Source organism: Osmerus mordax, chromosome 15 (assembly GCF_038355195.1).
Source record: "Osmerus mordax isolate fOsmMor3 chromosome 15, fOsmMor3.pri, whole genome shotgun sequence".
NCBI classification, from domain to species: domain Eukaryota; kingdom Metazoa; phylum Chordata; class Actinopteri; order Osmeriformes; family Osmeridae; genus Osmerus; species Osmerus mordax.
In genome coordinates, this window is record NC_090064.1 from 15,707,470 (window position 1) to 15,725,410 (window position 17,941).

The following is a 17,941-nucleotide window of genomic DNA, read 5'->3' on the forward strand; positions in this document are numbered from 1 at the left end:
GATGGATGGATAAAGGTAGAGAGAATGATAGAGGTTTTAATTGCTCTGCCCAGCCAACTCTACAGGGGAAACACTGAACCTGCCAGCCCTCTCTTACATCTGCCACCTGCGAACAAACACAACCAACAAAACCAAGAGAGAGGGAGATACAAAGAGTGGAGGGAGAATATTTCTAGCCTATACCTTCCAGTTCATATTTCCAAAACGTCGGACCTGTCGATAGCCTGAGTCCTTGTCAAACCCTCCAGAACGTTCTGCTGCGGTACCCGTGTGTCTCCTGGCTATGAGCTCATGCCCAGCTGCTGTCGTCCAGCGCTGGGCGGGCTGACAGCCAGGCCGGGGGAGATGTGTTCAGGTGCTGTCTAACACCGGGTGATGGAGGATCGCACGGGGACGGGAGCTCACAGTGCTTAGGCCGGACTGCAGGCAGGGGGCCGGGCTGGGCTGGGCTGGGCCCTGACATGCTGTGGAGGGGGCTGGGGAGGCTGGGGGATCTGGGCGTCCATGCGTTGAGCTGTGGCTGGCTGAGGTGTGGCTCTCCACAGGCTCCTGGAGGGAGGCCTCATGTCAATAACTCACGTACACACACACACGCACTCATGCGCACCTACACACCTACCTGGCGATCGTTCCTCACCTCGCCTCTCAGAGAAACCTCCCCCTCCCTCACCTCCCCCCAAACACTTCAGACCTGCCTTGAGAAGAGCACTTCCTCCCCCTCACTGGGTGTCATTTGGAGGTGAGGAAAATGAGAGACAGAGGAAGAAGAGAACACAGAGACCTGAACACGCCTTTCCAGCACAAACCACTTCCTCACGTGCCAGTGTGCAGCTTGACACATTTAACTTTGCGTTGAAACCGGGATGAGTTGTGGAGAGAAAGTGTGGGCCGTGCGTGTGCCTCCCAGCTATCCTCTGTGCTAGTTAAATTTGGATGAGGAGACTTTGAACAGCGAGAGAAGCATCTGCTCGGAATAGCAGAAATAGCTTTTAAATGCTTCTTAGGAATGAGAATGTATTATACAAATGGAATGGGCATACTGTCAGAACTAGGACACGCTCGCACACACATTTCACACACACATTTCACACACACACACACACACACACACACACAGTTTATCTCATTGTGAGGTTGAACACGGTAAAGTTATGATTTACTTATTTGCTGAATATCTGAGATTGTTATGTTTTTTGTTCACACTTTTTACTACATCTTTTAGTTGAGTTAAGGTGTCATAGCAACCGTGTGTTTTTGTGTGTGTGTGTGCGCATGTGTGCATGTGTGTGTGTGTTTGCGCATATGTGAAGCCAAGCATTACCAAGCCACACAAGGCTAGCATGTAAGCTGACAGTCAAACAGCCAGGGTCAGTCTCCACCCACCCACTCCTCTCCACCCCCACCCTCACCCCACACTCACCCCTCCCCACCCCCTCTGCATCACTCTAATTGACGGCATCATCCCTCCTCACACACACACACACACACACACACATCCGTAGTCTACCTGTGTGATAGATGTCATCGTCTGTCTGGTGTGCAGCTCTGTGTCTGTGTTGAATGAGTCCAGACAGCCTTCGCTGCAGAGTGAAGGAAATGTAAATTCAGGTTGTGAATCTCCCTTCCTCCCTCCCTCCCCTCCTCCCCCCCCCCCTCACCCGTTCTGTCTCTGCCGCTTGCCAGAGGAATGACATTCAGGAGAGGTTGTTCTTTCTTTCCTCCTGATGATGAGAGGAGAAGAATGAGGGATGCTAAATGAATAATACATCTCTGCTGTCGCTCCGCTCCTCTGTCAGATAGCGTGGGTTGGAGTTGTGTGTGTGTGTGTGTTTGTGTGTGTAGCTGGTCCCACGGGCCAGGGTGAGTGAGGCCTGTCACAGTGATTTGACGGTGGACGGTGGCTTGTTAGGGAGAGACAGAGCCTATTGTCTCTAAGTGGGATAAGACCCAAATCGACATGTAACAGATAAACACGTCTGTTGTTTACATCTAAACATAATAGCAGGGCGAGTCTGCTGAGCACTGGGATGGAGAGAAGCTGTTACTCTGTACAGAATAACTTTTTTGATCTCTCTCTCTCTCTGTCTCTCTCTCTGTCTCTCTCTCTCCTCTCTCTGCCCTGCTCACGTTCTGTCCTCTCATCTCTAATGACCCGTTCAGATCAAGACCACAAGGCCTCTCTCTCCATTTCTCTTCATTCCAGACCAGTGAACATATATACTACAGTTAGCACAACTATACAGCAATAACACCAGTCACAACAGCGTCAAGAACAGAAAACAACAATTTGCAAGACACACTGACAACAAAACCGAAAAACAAATCTCTGTCTCTCTCTCTCTCTGCGTGTGCTTGCGCCTTTGTATCTATTCAGTGAGCATGCGGTGCTTTGGTAGGGAGGGTGTTTACAGACATGTTGTGTGCAGAGCTCTTTGTCTCCTTATGTGTCTGCTGTGATGTCATCTTACTGATAGAAAGTGTGTGTGTCATTGACAGAGAGACACAGAGCATGTTCCCTGACAGATGGATGTATCACTGTTCATCAGCACACCTCCCTCCCCTTCTATCTGCTCTTCAGCTGGAACACTCTCACCTTAATTGCAAATGTTCTCCTCAGCATGCAGATCCCGATGGCCTGCCCTGGCGAGCACAGCCCTTCCTCCTGCTCCTCTCCTCTTTTCCATTAAGATCCAGACAGAGATAAGGACATTCAAAGGGAGCAGGCTGTGGAGAGCCGGGGACCATAGCTGCTCCAGACAGGGAGATATTGAGTGGTGGTGACCCCACCAGAGCATCACAGTTCTGGGCATCACACCCGCTCTCCCCCCCTGTGAACTCTGTGGAAGTGGAGGTGTCCTTGAACAGACAGGGAGCAGTCTCTCTCTCTGTGTGTGTGTGTGTGTGTGTGTGTGTGTGTCAGACCCTGAATGTATTAATCAGATGTTCAGTGCTGGCTTTGGTTCTTCAAACCCTAGTAAGGCTGGGGTGTGAAATGAATATCAATTATGAGATTCTATTAACCGGTTCATCATCAGGTCTTACCTTTCATCAAATCACATTACCATCTCTAAGCCTCCTTTTTGTTTCTCTCCTCCTCTCCTCTCCTCCTCCTCCTCTACTCCTCCTCCTCCTCTCCTCCGCCAGCTCCCTCAGTCCGGACACCGACCCTGATGCGTCGTTCCTCCGCGAGGGCTTCGGTCGCCAGAGCGTGTCGGAGAAACGCACCAAGCAGTTTGGAGACGCCAGTCAGCTGGAGATCATCCAGACCCGCAAGTCCAAGAGCATGGACCTGGGTAAACTGGAAACTAACACACACACACACACACACACCCTGGTGAAATTACTGTCACACACACCCTGGTGAAATTACTGTCACACACACACACACACACACGTACACACACACGCTGTGTTAATATTACTGACTGTCACACACACACAGCTAAAAGCCGTGTACAACCACACACATGTACACCTCCCTCACTAGTCTTTTGCCTGACCCTCTGACCCTGTGCCCAGTCGAGCGTTGGTAAAGGGGGTGTGTGTGGTGTGTGTGTGGTGTGTGTGTGTGTGTGTGGTGAGGAACACAGTGAGGAGGCCCTAAGAGCTCCTCCCACCGGAGGTGACCGGGCTGTGCCTCTCGCATCACTGGGTAATCATGACAGATAAGACACATCCCGTCTCCATGGAGACGCTGGCGCTGGTCGTGTCAGGCTCTCCTGGGGCTGTGTCTGGTCATTCCTGTAAACCCTAAAAGCTCTTTTCTCTCTCTCTCTGTCTCTCTCTGTCTCTCTGTCTCTCTCTCTCTGTCTCTCTCTTTCTGCCTGCTCTCTGTCTCTCTCTCTCTGTCTCTCTCTCTCTCTCTGTCTCTCTCTGTCTCTCTCTCTTTCTGCCTGCTTTCTGTCTCTCTCTGTCTCTCTGTCTCTCTCTGTCCTCTCTTTTTACTGTCTGTCCTTTCTGCCCCGTCTTCTCTCTCTCCCTCTCTCTCTCTCTCCATCTCTCTCTCTCTCTCTCAAGCCCTCTCTCTCTCTCTCTCTCTCTCTCTCTCTCTCTCTCTCTCTCTCTGTGCCTCTCAAGCCCTCTCTCGCTCTCCACCTCGTCAAGAAACTTCCCAGAAAATCAACAGTAGCTCAGTAGCTTACCTCGGTCTGGATAGAGACAAAGAGCTCAGAGCAGAGAGAGGGAGAGAGATGGCAGAGAGAGAGATGACAGAGAGCAGAGAGAGATTGGAGCGAGACAGCAAGCGAGAAGGAGTGATAGAGAGCGAGAGTGAGAGAATGGAGTTGGAGAGAGAGGGAGAGAGAGCAGTGCTCTGTGGCACTGACATATCAGCTCTGTATCACAGGCGATTGCCGTTAATCCGATTATGTTTTCAATATCAATTAAATAGGAGAAGCGATGGCGTGAGGAGAACAGAATGGACAGGAAGATAGACGCTCCCATATCTGCCCAACTTAGCTCTCATAGCAAATGCACACACTCTATCACAGTATCATCAAAAAGCTTCTTAATTGTCATATAGTGCTATCAGCATCTCTCTCTCTCTCTCTCTAATGAGAATAAGAAGATTGATTAAAGCAGCGATCACTCCTGTGTTTAATATGGGCTGATCCCCTGTGAGGGGGGTGGGGGGGGGTGGACGAGGAGAATCATGGCCATCACTTGTCAGTGATGGGTTCGGAAACCCCCGCCACAACTATCGGACACTGAAACCCCCCCCGCACCCCGCTCCTTCTAGAACATTCCCTCTCTGTGTTGTTCCCATGACTACCTCCACAGCACCAGCTTCTGGTCAGCTGGAGTTTACATTTAGTCATTTAGCAGACGCTCTTATCCAGAGCGACTTACAGTAGGTACAGGGACATCCCCCCCGAGGCAAGTAGGGTGAAGTGCTTTGCCCAAGGACACAATGTCATTTTGCACAGCCGGGAATTGAACCGGCAACCTTCTGATTAGTAGCCCGATTCCCTAAGCGCTCAGCCACCTGACTCCCAAAAGTTTAGAAGTGAAAGCAGCAGTCTAGTTCCAGGTCTGAGTCTTCGTCACAGAAGGAGGATTCTGACCAAGCCACACTCCCTTAGATACCGCTTAGACATGTAGCCAGGTTGAGGAGGAAAAGGCAGAAATGATTGCAATGCTGTGTCATTGGGTATCTTCTCTGGCTGGTCGACGGGGTGATTGGTTGTGCCTGGATGAGGTTCAGCGTTTTTCCTCTGACTGTCTTATCTGAAACTATGGAATATATATTGGGGTCTCTCTTTCCATCTATTCCTCTGCGATGCTTTCTCTCTCATTCTCTCTTTCTTTGTCTCTCATTCACTCACTTTTTCACTCACCTACTCACTCACTCACAGAATACTCACACTAGTGGAACAGAACCTTCTCTCAGGCTGTCTTTGCTGTTGTGCTGCGCGGGTACTAACCAATCCCACTTGTTTCTGCTTCCTAACAGTAGCAGACGAGACTAACCTCAACAACAGCACCAAGTGGATAGAAGGTAAGCACCAATCAGAGCTCATCTTACAATTCAACCGCCACTGGACTAGCCAATAGCTCACCACTGACTCGAAAAAGGCCCTAAATGGAGCGATGGGATTGGGTAAGGCATTGGGCCTTGTCTGACCTTATAATTTCTAACTCTCTATGTTTATTATATATATTTTCCTCGGATCATATTGATAAGTCCATATTTAGAAGCACTGATGGAGGTGATTGCAGTGTGATTGCTGTGTTGTTGAGAGCCAGGGTCTTACTGTCATTCAAAAGCTTGTGGCTTTCTGAACACCAGGGATGGAAAACAACCGTGTTACTCATGAGGAGAGAGGGAGCAAGGAGGGAGGGGGGGAGGGGGAGGGGGGGGGGGGGGGAAGGAGGGAGGGAGGGGGGGGAAGGAGGGAGGGGCGGAAGGAGGGAGGGAGCAAGTCCTTGAAATGGAAAGACCCTCATTGCCAGTTAGCTTTGGAGCATGACTGCAATGAATCTGTCGTTGTCAGTTGGTTGTGGGGCTCAGTCGATACATGATATCTATTCAGTGAGCATGCGGTGCTTTGGTAGGGAGGGTGTTTACAGACATGTTGTGTGCAGAGCTCTTTGTCTCCTTATGTGTCTGCTGTGATGTCATCTTACTGATAGAAAGAGCGTTAATGTGCTTTCTTTCGTTGCAATATTTTTTACTTCCATATCTTCCCCTAGAAAAACCCTTAAAAACAAACGACATGAAAGATGAAACGAAATAAAATTACATCAAAAAAGTGAGTCTTGAAACTACAATGAATGTAGTTTCTGAGAGAGTTGAGGAGGGTTGATCTGACTCACGGGGAGCAGACGTCAGGGTCGACACACAGCACACCCTCCTCCGTGACTCAGCTCATCTGACGTGCAAAACACCTGAGTCACCCTCCGCGTCACGGCAACGCTGCCAAGCCCCGACGGTGACCGTGCCAACACGCCGCTGATTAACGGTGACACCGTAAACGGCGACCCCAGTAGGGAGCATCCTCTCTCCTCCACTGATGAGCCGGCCCGGACCCGGCAGATCCCTCTACCCAGGGACGGCTCATCCTCCCTGGGATACCAGGACACAGCCTGGAACTATTTTTAGCTTAATTACCCATTCAACACTTAGCTTAAGCCACCTCCTTGCGCTGAATACATTAGGTTTAATGGAGCCCCCATCCATACACCAATCTTTGCATGTGAGGGGCAGGTGGGGGGGGGGGGTTGAGGGGCGGGAGGGGGTCTGGTTTAGGTGGGGTAATGATTCTCCGGCCGCTCCCCTCTGTAATAACCACCATCTGATTTATTCATGGCAGTTTGCGATACCTCCTTTAGGGTTTAATGATAATCGCTCTTCTCCAATCAAGTGTCCTGGTTGCCTTTGGTTTCATCTTGTTAGGAATATATTACACATCTTTATCTTCCTTCCGCTGTTGCGATGCCTGGCTGGCGGTCTGTGTGTGTGGGGGGGGGGGGGGGGTGTGGGGGGGGGTGTGTCGGGGTGGGGGGGTGTCAGGGTGGGGGGGGTGTGTGTGGGGGTGTGTGGGGGTGTGTGTGGGTGGGGGTGTGTGTGGGTGCTAGTAAGTGTGTGTGTTTACTCGCGGGTGTAAATCTAAGTGCCTTTTTTGTTTTATTTTTTATTTCCAATCGTCCTCTGTGTGCTCAAAGTGACTAACCTTTGTGTGTGTGTGTCTGTGTGTGCTTGTGTGTGGGTGTCTGCAGTGGGGAATACACATTATTCTTCTTCTCTTCCTCAAAGGCTGGGTGAGGGGTAGAGGTGTGTGTGTCTGCAGTGTGATTGGAATCATATAATAGACTGACATATGGAGAGCTGTCAGTCAAACTGCCACTGGAGGATTCTGGGAAGAGAACAAAAACCAAGGCAGGATCCAATTGGGAGCACGCGCACACACACGCACACACACGCGCACGCACGTACACACACACACACACACACACCAACTAGAAACAATGGCATTAGGAGTGTGGTGCAGCACAGAGCCGGTCACTGGAGCCAGAATCATTCCCGAGTGAAGTCCCCTTCACCGACATACGGAACATTCTGTGTGTTTCTCTTCCTCCACGGGGGCGTTGCAGGTGCGAGGGGAGGGGGAGGGGGTTATTCACGGTATTCATCTCAGTTTCTGCCCGTCCCCTTGTCTGTCCTTCATGGACGCGGGCGCCGCTTTAGAGAACTGGACCTCCATGACTGTCCCTGGGACCCAGGTGCCTGCCACAATGAGAGAGCATCTTTCACTGTCGTATAAAAGGAGCTCGGTAATCAGAGAGACGCCCTGTCAGACTAGTAAACACATGTCCTGTTTCAGGGACTGGACAGGGCCCCCAACCACGCTGACATTTCAGACACACAGTAAAAGATTTCATAGCAAAGAGGGGGCACTCGCCATTGGCTTACCGCACTGTTGCTTTGTGGGATTGATTGTGTGGTAGTATTGTTAGCCCTTCTGGAGTGGATCTGATCTGTTCATGTTTTATTAACTTTGATTGGGTAGAAGTGGGAAGGCAAAGTAGGTTTGTGCAACGTTTCAATTTACCACCCCCACCCCCACCCCCACCCTGGTGGCCAACATGGGAGGGTGAGAGGTGCTGCCCTGGGTCAGGAGAGGCTAACATGGGAGGGTGAGAGGTGCTACCCTGGGTCAGGAGAGGCTAACATGGGAGGGTGAGAGGTGCTGCCCTGGGTCAGGAGAGGCTAACATGGGAGGGTGAGAGGTGCTGCCCTGGGTCAGGAGAGGCTAACATGGGAGGGTGAGAGGTGCTGCCCTGGGTCAGGAGAGGCTAACATGGGAGGGTGAGAGGTGCTGCCCTGGGTCAGGAGAGGCTAACATGGGAGGGTGAGAGGTGCTGCCCTGGGTCAGGAGAGGCCAACATGGGAGGGTGAGAGGTGCTGCCCTGGGTCAGGAGAGGCCAACATGGGAGGGTGAGAGGTGCTGCCCTGGGTCAGGAGAGGCCAACATGGGAGGGTGAGAGGTGCTGCCTGGGTCAGGAGAGGCTAACATGGGAGGGTGAGAGGTGCTGCCCTGGGTCAGGAGAGGCCAACATGGGAGGGTGAGAGGTGCTGCCCTGGGTCAGGAGAGGCTAACATGGGAGGGTGAGAGGTGCTGCCCTGGGTCAGGAGAGGCCAACATGGGAGAGTGAGAGGTGCTGCCCTGGGTCAGGAGAGGCTAACATGGGAGGGTGAGAGGTGCTGCCTGGGTCAGGAGAGGCTAACATGGGAGGGTGAGAGGTGCTGCCTGGGTCAGGAGAGGAGTTCCGGGTCCTAACTCAGCCCAGAGACACTGACGGATGCCACTGTCCATGGGAAAGGTCATAGGTCATGGGGACCTAGGGATGACTAGACCACCAGTGTTGTTTTTTGGCTTTAACAGGCCTAAAAACGACTTACACATACAACCACATCACACACACACCTGTACCTAACCAGTGTCCCAGTCATTGCCTATCCCCCCCTCCCCCCCCCCCCCCCCCCCCCCCCCTCTGTCCTCGTCCTGTCTAACTGACCTTCTCCTTTGAGAGTCTGTCCGAGGCAGCAGGTTCAAACAGGATGTTGCTGGCTAATCACTTCCTGCTGCAGGCTTGCTTGGTTAAGGGATAAAGAGCAGATTAGAGGAGGTTCAGCCAGTGAGCTTGTGAAACTGCTACCGGTCCTGAAAATGATGATGGCAGAGCCAAACACAAACTGTATGGATTACTGCACTGGCCTGGCAGGCTGCCTTCTATACTACCTCCCCTCCACCCCCTCACCATTCCTTCTTCTGTTAATACCCACGCTATTATTATCACCTGTAATCATTTACACATACTCACTCTCTCTCTCTCTCTCTCTCTCTCTCTCTCTCTCTCTCTCTCTCTCTCTCTCTCTCTCTCGCTCCTGTGTAACACATGTCTATCAAAGGGTGGTATTCAATAAGAGCTGCTGTAGCAGATTGGTAAGTGTTTTCTTTGGGTGATGGGGGTTTATTTATTCGCACTAATCTGTATTTGGCTCAGTGTCCGTCCATCCAGAGATCCGCTGCATGAGCACTGTAGCCATGAGACACGCTCCATTTAGACTCCCTCAAACAAGTCAGGAGAGTTATTGATGACACAGTGGAGCGTGTGTGTGTGTTTATGAAAGCTTGTGTGTGTGTGTTTACATGATTTGAACGGACCACGCTACAGCGTTCTGTTTAGAGAGCCGTCCAGGTGAGGGGAGAGAGAGGGGGGAGGGAGAGGGGGGGAGAGGGGAGACAGAAGGGGAGAGAGAGGGGAGAGAGAGGGGAGAGAGGGGGGTGGAGAGGGGGGGAGAGGAGGGGAGAGAGAGGGGGGGAGAGGGGAGAGAGAGAGAGAGGGGGGGAGAGAGAGAGAGAGAGGGGGGGAGAGAGAGAGGGGGGGGAGAGAGAGAGAGAGAGAGGGGGAGAGAGTGGGGGGGGGGAGGAGAGGGGGAGAGAGTGGGGGGGGGGAGTAGAGGGGGGTTGGGGGGAGCAGAGAGAGGGGGCAGAGAGAGGAAGACATTAACACTGAGAGCAGTCAAAAGGAACCAGGCTGAAAAGGCAGAATGCTCACAACTACAGAGACCCTGAGAAGACAATACTGGTGTGTGGGTCCCTTAGACAGCCACACAGCTACTCAGGAAGGACGACTGAAGTGGATGTGTAATTTAATCAACAGCCAATCAGATGCCACTGACGGTTTCCTATAGCCTAATAGTTTGGAGATTCTGATGAACAAGTCTGGACTGAGCGCATCAACAAAAAAAAAATCCATCTCGCTTAGTTGCCCTCAGTAACTGAGGCGGGTTCGTAAGTGAATGAGGGAGGACAGAAAATCAACACGTCCGTGTGTTTACTTCAGGTTGTCGGCTTGGAGAGGAGGAGGAGGTTGCGGGCTCTGGGGATAGCACAGACGCAGGCTGACAAAATGAAATACCAATACCGGAGTCTCGCTCCACTTACATACCCTAAACACACCGCCGGCAGCCATCGGGAAAATAATTACCGCTGTCCGGAGCTTTGGGAGTAGCGAGGTGCTGTCGAGACAGACCACCGCCCGGCAATGTACACAGAGTCGCACAGTCGCTTGTATTCATCAGACAGACAAGTCCTAACATTAACACACTCCTAGTAAAGAATTTATTTATCTACCGGAGAAGATAAGCACGTACAAATTGTTCTGCCGTACAATACCCTTTGAGTTGTGACAGTATGTCGGCTTGCCGTTGCTAGGTTTGTTTAATAATCATTTGCATGTTAATGACATTTACCGCGCATAGATTGGATCCGCTAGCTACCGTATTTTAAGGAGACGAATGGAGTAGAACGTGCCATTGATTATATTGGGTTAGTGAACTGCAGCGTTGGCGCATTAACTGTTCATTTTCTGAATAACGGGGGGGGGGGGGGTTGCTGTGTTTGTGTTGCAGGCATGTGGGGCGTTGACAGGCTTTTGTGGTTAATCTCCAAATCAGACAGGTGGTTACCGTTGTCAACAGTCAAGTATTTAGTTTTTCTGTAGCCTACCTTTTTTTTTTCTATACACAGAAAAGCACTCCCACTTGTTGGAACCCTTTCCGTGATGTTATCGTCCCTATCTCCCACCTGCGTCTTCACACACTCCCTCTATAACCGCTCCTTTGACTTTGAAGGGGATTTCAGATGGTTTAAAAAGTCGCTGTTGCATAACACCCGTCGGACATGAATGGCTAAGCGGCTAGATGGAACTGGTGAGCCGCCATGTTGTAGAGAATGATGGTTGGAGGACGTGCCAGTGCAAATGAAATGGGCAGAGCTGATATGTTTAGTCTACAAGTCGTCTCTCTTTTATCCTCTTGTGCTTTGTACTTCTGCTTCACTCCTACCCTACCCCTGACCACCCAAGGCTCTCTTTATCCTTAACTTGAGCGTAATACTTATGCCTATACAGAACTGTAGTGTTTGACATAGGCCTACGTTTTTAGGCTGGTACCCCTTTAAGGTTTGCCTGTCTACACACACGCACATTCCAGGTGCATGACATCGTTTTCATGAAACTTAATTCATAAACCCTCCTGTTAGAGGACAGAACAATGGAAGCACTATGTATTACAATATTTCTTCAAAGACAGATATGCTGCTTCGTGTTTCCTCACACTCCATTGAATATCCAGCGGTGTCATTTGTTTTCCAAATTAATTTCCAGACTTGCAGTCCTCCCTCTCTTATCGTGGTAAATTACTTGCCAAGTAAACAATTCGGATCATATCTTAGGAAGCTATAGAAACATGTAAATGATGGATGGGTGGATAGATATGAAAAAGCTAAGCCAAGATAAAGTTGGAGACCGTGGTTGTGAGGAAGTAGAAACATCGTTAACGTCCTGTTTTCTTCTGCACCTCCTAGGTTCTTCCACACAGGACGTGGGCCCGTCCTTGGGCCTCAAGAAGTCCAGCTCGCTCGAGAGCTTACAGACCGCCATTGCTGAGGTGACGCTCAACGGGGACGTTACCGTCCACAGGCCGCGCCCGCAGATCGTCAGGGGGCGCGGCTGCAACGAGAGCTTCCGCACGGCGATCGACAAATCGTACGACAAGACCGGCGGTGGCGCTGCTGAGGAGGATGATAAGGGGATGGAGACTGGTGAGTGGCTGGCGGAAGGTTCCAGAAGATACTGTGAGCAACAAAAAAAACACTTAATCTGTCGAGACAAATATCCGTGCTGACATTTCAGTATCTGTACAGAGAATGGACTGTGAGTTCTACTTGTTCGATATACAGGTACATGGTCGGTGAAGTCTCTTCCCCCTATGGGAAGCTGGCAAACAAAAACAAGTTTTCAATCCCAATCTAGATTACGTCCTCATAAATATTTACATACCAAAGCAGTGTAGCAGACAATGTTTTTAAACTGCTCTCCAGGGCTCACAGACATTGTAAGTGCATTACTGTTTATTCCGGTAGGCTACGCAATACACTTCTTTTGTACGACTGCACTTGTGTTGTTTGCCAACACTAGTGAGAATCCTTTGTGGTGGGTACTGGAGTATGTCAGTTCCTCTCACTGCTTAGAGACAGTACACTACTCCTGGGTTAGGGTTGTAAAGGTTATCCACCTGTAATCCACTAAAACAACACGTCCGCATACACAATCGTTTACATTTATTCATTAAGCAGACACTCTTATCCAGAGCGACTTACAGTAAGTACAGGGACATTCCCCCCGAGGCAAGTAGGGTGAAGGGCCTTGCCCAAGGACACAATGTCATTGTGTTGACCTGTGTTGAGGAATCGACCTGGCAACCTTCAGATTACTAGCCCGATTCCCTAACCGCTCAGCCACCTGACTCCCACAATCATTATTAAACGTGTGCTGCATAAAGACGATGTGTATGCCGCTGTTACAAACACTATCGCTTTGCCCCTAAGGAAAACACAACCAACGTCAAGGCCGGGGGATTCCCGGCCGTGCCAAATGACGTTGTGTCCTTCGGCAAGGCACTTCACCCTACTTGCCTCGGGGGAATCGAACCAACAACCGTCTGATTAATAACCCGACTCCCTCACCGCTCAGCCATCTGACCCCCCGGCCTTGACGTTGGTTGTGTTTTCCTTAGGGGCAAAGCGAGTGTTTGTAACAGCGGCATACACATCGTCTTTATGGACCTCACGTTTAATAAGGATTTTGGAAGTGAGGTGGCTGAGCGGTGAGGGAGTCGGGCTAGTAATCCAAAGGTTGCTAGTTCGATTCCCTGTCATGCCAACTGACGTTGTGTCCTTGGGCAAGGCACTTCACCCTACTTGCCTCGGGGGAATGTCCCTGTACTTACTGTAAGTCGCTCTGGATAAGAGCGTCTGCTAAATGTCTAAATGTAAATGTCTAAATGTAAAGCCGTCTAGCTCCTCACGTTCCGTTGCGATGTGGAACCAACCGGTATGTTGTTACTGGAAGAGGGAGGAGGAACACGTCAAACGTTCCTGGGGTTCTCCACTCGCCTCCCTCCTATCTGGTTTGACGGAGTCTGTCCGTGACAGGTGTTTCATGACAGAGACGTATGCCTGGTGCACGTTGACAAGCCTGACATTCTGAGGAAGGTAATATCCCCGCAACACCACAAGAGTAATCGCTGGATATATTTTCTATTCTCCATTAAAGGATTCCATTAAAAACAACTGAGGGGAGATCTGGGGGTGGACGGGGTGGACGTGGAAATGATTTGCCTGAAATACTTTGTTCTCGTACGCTTTCGGCAAACTGCTAAATACTGCCTTATCTCCGAGAAGAAAAATGGGAGAACTGGGTTATTTTCTCTGCCGAGGTATATTGCATTCTACCCCATGATATTCAAATAACTCTGTTTTCAATTTAGATAAAAGGCACCAGCCTCTGCTCGTCACCGAGGTTAATAGTCAAAGTTGACAGATAAGGCGCTGCTTTTTACAACCAGACTTTTATTTACATAAAATTGGAATTGTGGCGTCACCGAGGGAAAATGTGTCCCCGCTAGATATCCCACCAGGCAGAGCAATTCCCTCGTCCCGTCCTCTGTGTTTCATGTTGGGGAGAAAAATAGAGTTCAAATCCTTTCCTTTTTATTGTGGTGGATTGAAAACATTTACATTTAGTCATTTAGCAGACGCTCTTATCCAGAGCGACTTACAGTAAGTACAGGGACATTCCCCCGAGGCAAGTAGGGTGAAGTGCCTTGCCCAAGGACACAACGTCAGTTGGCACGGCCAGGAATCGAACTGGCAACCTTCGGATTACTAGCCCGATTCCCTCACCGCTCAGCCACCTGACTCCTGAAAACAGTAGGTTTGGAGCTCAGTTCCACACGCAGAATTCAGGAAGTCAGAACTTGTGAGATGTCAAGTAATAAAAAAATAAAAAAAATACTAGCATGTCACTCGTCATTAGTGACTCAAAGCTGGAAATTCAGTCCCCAGACCCTGTTTGACTGACGTTGTGCTTGTCTTGTATGTATTCAGGGTTCAGCACCATCTCAGTAAACCTAAGGCAACTGACTTACCTTACCTAATTAGAACAAACACACACACAGCACCCCCAAGGAGAGCCATGATTACAATCTTTAATGTTTTTATCAAAGACTGCATCATTGGACGGCTCAGAATTAGCACCGTGGCCAATCATAGCCGCTGTAACTTACAGGTGCAGTTCAGTTCTGAAATAAGCAGCCTTCACACTTACAAGGATGAAAAGCCACAAAATGAGCTATCTAAGAGTGGTTATATCCACCCAGACCCTGTTAGTCTTATCATATCCCAAAGAGGGAAAGTGACGAATGCTGATAGAATAAGGACACATCGGCATAATTGAATGGGTTTTGACGCGAGCGATTTGCTTTCCATTCTTGTCGCACGCTTCTCCGCAACAAGAATCCATTTCAGTAATTTACTTTTCGAGACAAAAAAAAGCGCTGATAACCGGACGGAATGGGAGGAAACAAATCCGGCGCTCATCCTTTTGTAATGTGAACGGCGAGCCTCTTTCTTTCTCAGTGACTCTGTATTATACGGGTTCGTATGGTTGGATACAAAAAATCCCATCATGGTATCCTTCTGCTTCTGCTGATAAGCCACGTTCTTTCCTCCATCACAGACGGTTCCCGTGCCGTTGCCGTGGGAGACTTCAGTAGCTAGCTAGCTATCTGAGGTAAATTTACCTCTCGCCAATCTGACAGACAGCTATACCACAGAGGCAAGGAACAATGATTTAAGAACATACATGTGTAATGAAGATCCTCGAGGCCTTTTCTGAGATTATTTAAATGTACAATTAGTACAATTAATTACAGATTAATTAAACATTTTCTTCTGTACGCTTGCTTCGGTGTGATGGATCCAACACACTAATCAACGTCGTGTCACTGACTGAAACAGTCCCGTTTGAAACAGGAGCCCAGAACGATATTAGTCTAGACTGGAGTGATTAGTCTCTATGGTTTATCCTGTATTTGTTCAAATCTAAATCATAGCGTAACTAGTATTCTCTTGTGGGGTATTGAAAATGCAAACACTTAAAATAACTGGAGGCTTGAAAGTAATGTGAGGATTCTGCAGATTTCTCAGAGGACTCTGGTTTCTAATCTTCAAAGTAATCATTCCTGAATAATGAGGCAGAGTATTCTACTTCCTGATGTTCAAAGACACCTTTTGGGACATTGATAATACACTGATACTTCATTTGACATCGGCACCAGAAACATGCATGTCAGGGTACAACTTCAAATAGAGAATATTCATGCATCCAGTTTATCAATAATTGAATAGGAGCCATACTCAAACTCTGTTGATGACTGAAACTCTCTTTCTATCTCTCCCCCTTCCTCTCTGTCCCTCCCTCCCTAGTGGATGAGGACACAGAGGAGAGCTCTCGTTCAGGCTCCATCTCCACTGACCACACTCTGCCACCGAGCGCCACTGACAAACAGGAGGGTGGAGACCACCCCAAAGACGACAACAGGAAGGACAAAGGGGGGAAGGAGAGGAAGAAGCGAGTGGAGAAGGAGAGAGAGAGAGAGAAGGACAAGAGCAAAGCCAAGAAAGGGGTGCTGAAGGGTCTGGGTGATATGTTCAGGTGAGAGTCCAGCCCCAGTACCCAATCAGAACCATGCGCTTTTTAATTTATGCGGCGAGCAGGCGCACGATGGGAACATTCCATAACATTCCATGGGTGCAGAGACACACACACAACACACACACACACAGACACACGCTGCTAATAGGGGAGGTTCTCCTTGAACTTGGAGGGGGGGAGGGACCAGGGTTGTCGACCTGCGAGGCCTCTGGCACATTTGAGGCAGATTATTTTTAATAAGGGAAACATGTTTTATTCATTACGCCATGTGCTGCTTTCCTACCCAAACACATTCCAGTGTTTGTTAGCCAGTGGACAGTGTTCTCTCTCCATCTGGGTACTAATGTGGATTTGTGGTCAGGGTTGAAGTTCAACACCATTCTCACAGACCCCCCCCCCCACACCCCTGGCTGGGTAGAGGGGGGAGGGGGGGGGGCTTCTGGATTGGCTGGTGGGAGGAGAGCTAGGGTTCCTCCAAGCTTCATGCTTGCCTGCCTTTACTAGAGTTTGAATCGTAGCATGATGGAGCGTGATGGTGTTCTAGCAGGTTGACAGTGCTGTTCTCGTCCATTGCAAGCACAACTCTACAGATCCCATCTTCTAGGAGCCCCCATATTAGGTGGAGGGGGAGGGGGGGGCAAGGGGTTTACCCCCTCAGGAGGGATATAACAGAGGTGGAGGGGGGGCGGGTGCTAGACTGATCCTCCATGCACATCCACCGCCACTGCCAAGGGCGTAATTAACCAGAAGAAGCGCAATAAATTATTTTCATTTGATGCTCATTTGATTCGGGCATAAATTAGGGCACCCGGCTTGCCTGTTATCGTGAGACAAATTGTTATGTTTTGTTTTTTTTGTGTTGTGGATTAGCGTAATGGGATTAGTTGGCGTTTTGCGGCACGGCGCGCTGCAATGAACAATAAAGGGTGACACGTGTTTGGAGGTCATGTTTCAGGAGATCAGACCGGTGGCTTGATCTGGGCTTGTGTGTGACGTGGGGACATCCTCTTCTTCCTGTCGGGAGAAGACCCTGTGTTTGTACCCTTGTGTTTGTACCCTCAGACACGCACATGTGCTGCCACACTGCCCCTCTCTCTCTCTGTCTCACTATGTATGTATGTCTCACTCTCTCTGTCTGTCTCACTCTCTCTGTCTCACTATGTATGTATGTCTCACTCTCTCTGTTTGTCTCACTATGTATGTATGTCTCACTCTCTCTGTCTCACTATGTATGTATGCCTCACTCTCTGTCTGTCTCACTCTCTATGTATGTCTCACTCTCTGTCTCACTATGTATGTATGTCTCACTATCTCTGTCTCACTCTCTGTCTCACTATGTATGTATGTCTCACTCTCTCCGTCTCACTCTATATGTCTCACTATGTATGTATGTCTCACTCTCTCCGTCTCACTCTATATGTCTCACTATGTATGTATGTTTCACTCTCTCCGTCTCACTCTATCTGTCTCACTATGTATGTATGTCTCACTCTGTCTCACTCTGTCTGTCTTTCTTGTGGTTTCTATTTGTCTCTATCTCATCCTCTCTCTCTCTCTCTCTCTCTCTCTCTCTCTGACTCTCTCTCTGTCTCTCTCTCTGTCTCTCTCTCTCTCTGTCTCTCTCTCGCTCTCTCTCTCTCTGTCTCTCTCTCTCTCTGTCTCTCTCTCTCTCCTTGCTCCGTCTGGTCAGGCCCCACCTCCTGGGCCCTGGGTGGGGCCTTGACGGCTGCAGGGCAGCGAGACCTTGGGTTGGCCCTCCTCTGGCACATCATAGTTCTTCATTATCCCTGAGTGCCACAGCCACTTAAGAGTTGGCACAAAGCGGGTCTGCTGACACTACCCCCACCCCTCGTGCCCTCTGAGCTTAAGTCCAGGA

At 49.7% G+C, this 17,941-nt stretch overlaps 1 protein-coding gene across 1 annotated transcript in view; it reads left to right on the forward strand.

The window, feature by feature from the left end:
- Positions 1 to 17,941, forward strand: part of LOC136958027 (partitioning defective 3 homolog) — an 87,799-nt gene that overhangs the window by 27,513 nt on the left and 42,345 nt on the right. Inside the window, 4 exon segments of the mRNA XM_067252251.1 lie at positions 3,145 to 3,293; positions 5,453 to 5,497; positions 11,874 to 12,110; positions 15,837 to 16,065. Of these exon segments, the coding sequence (XP_067108352.1) occupies positions 3,145 to 3,293; positions 5,453 to 5,497; positions 11,874 to 12,110; positions 15,837 to 16,065 (660 nt within the window).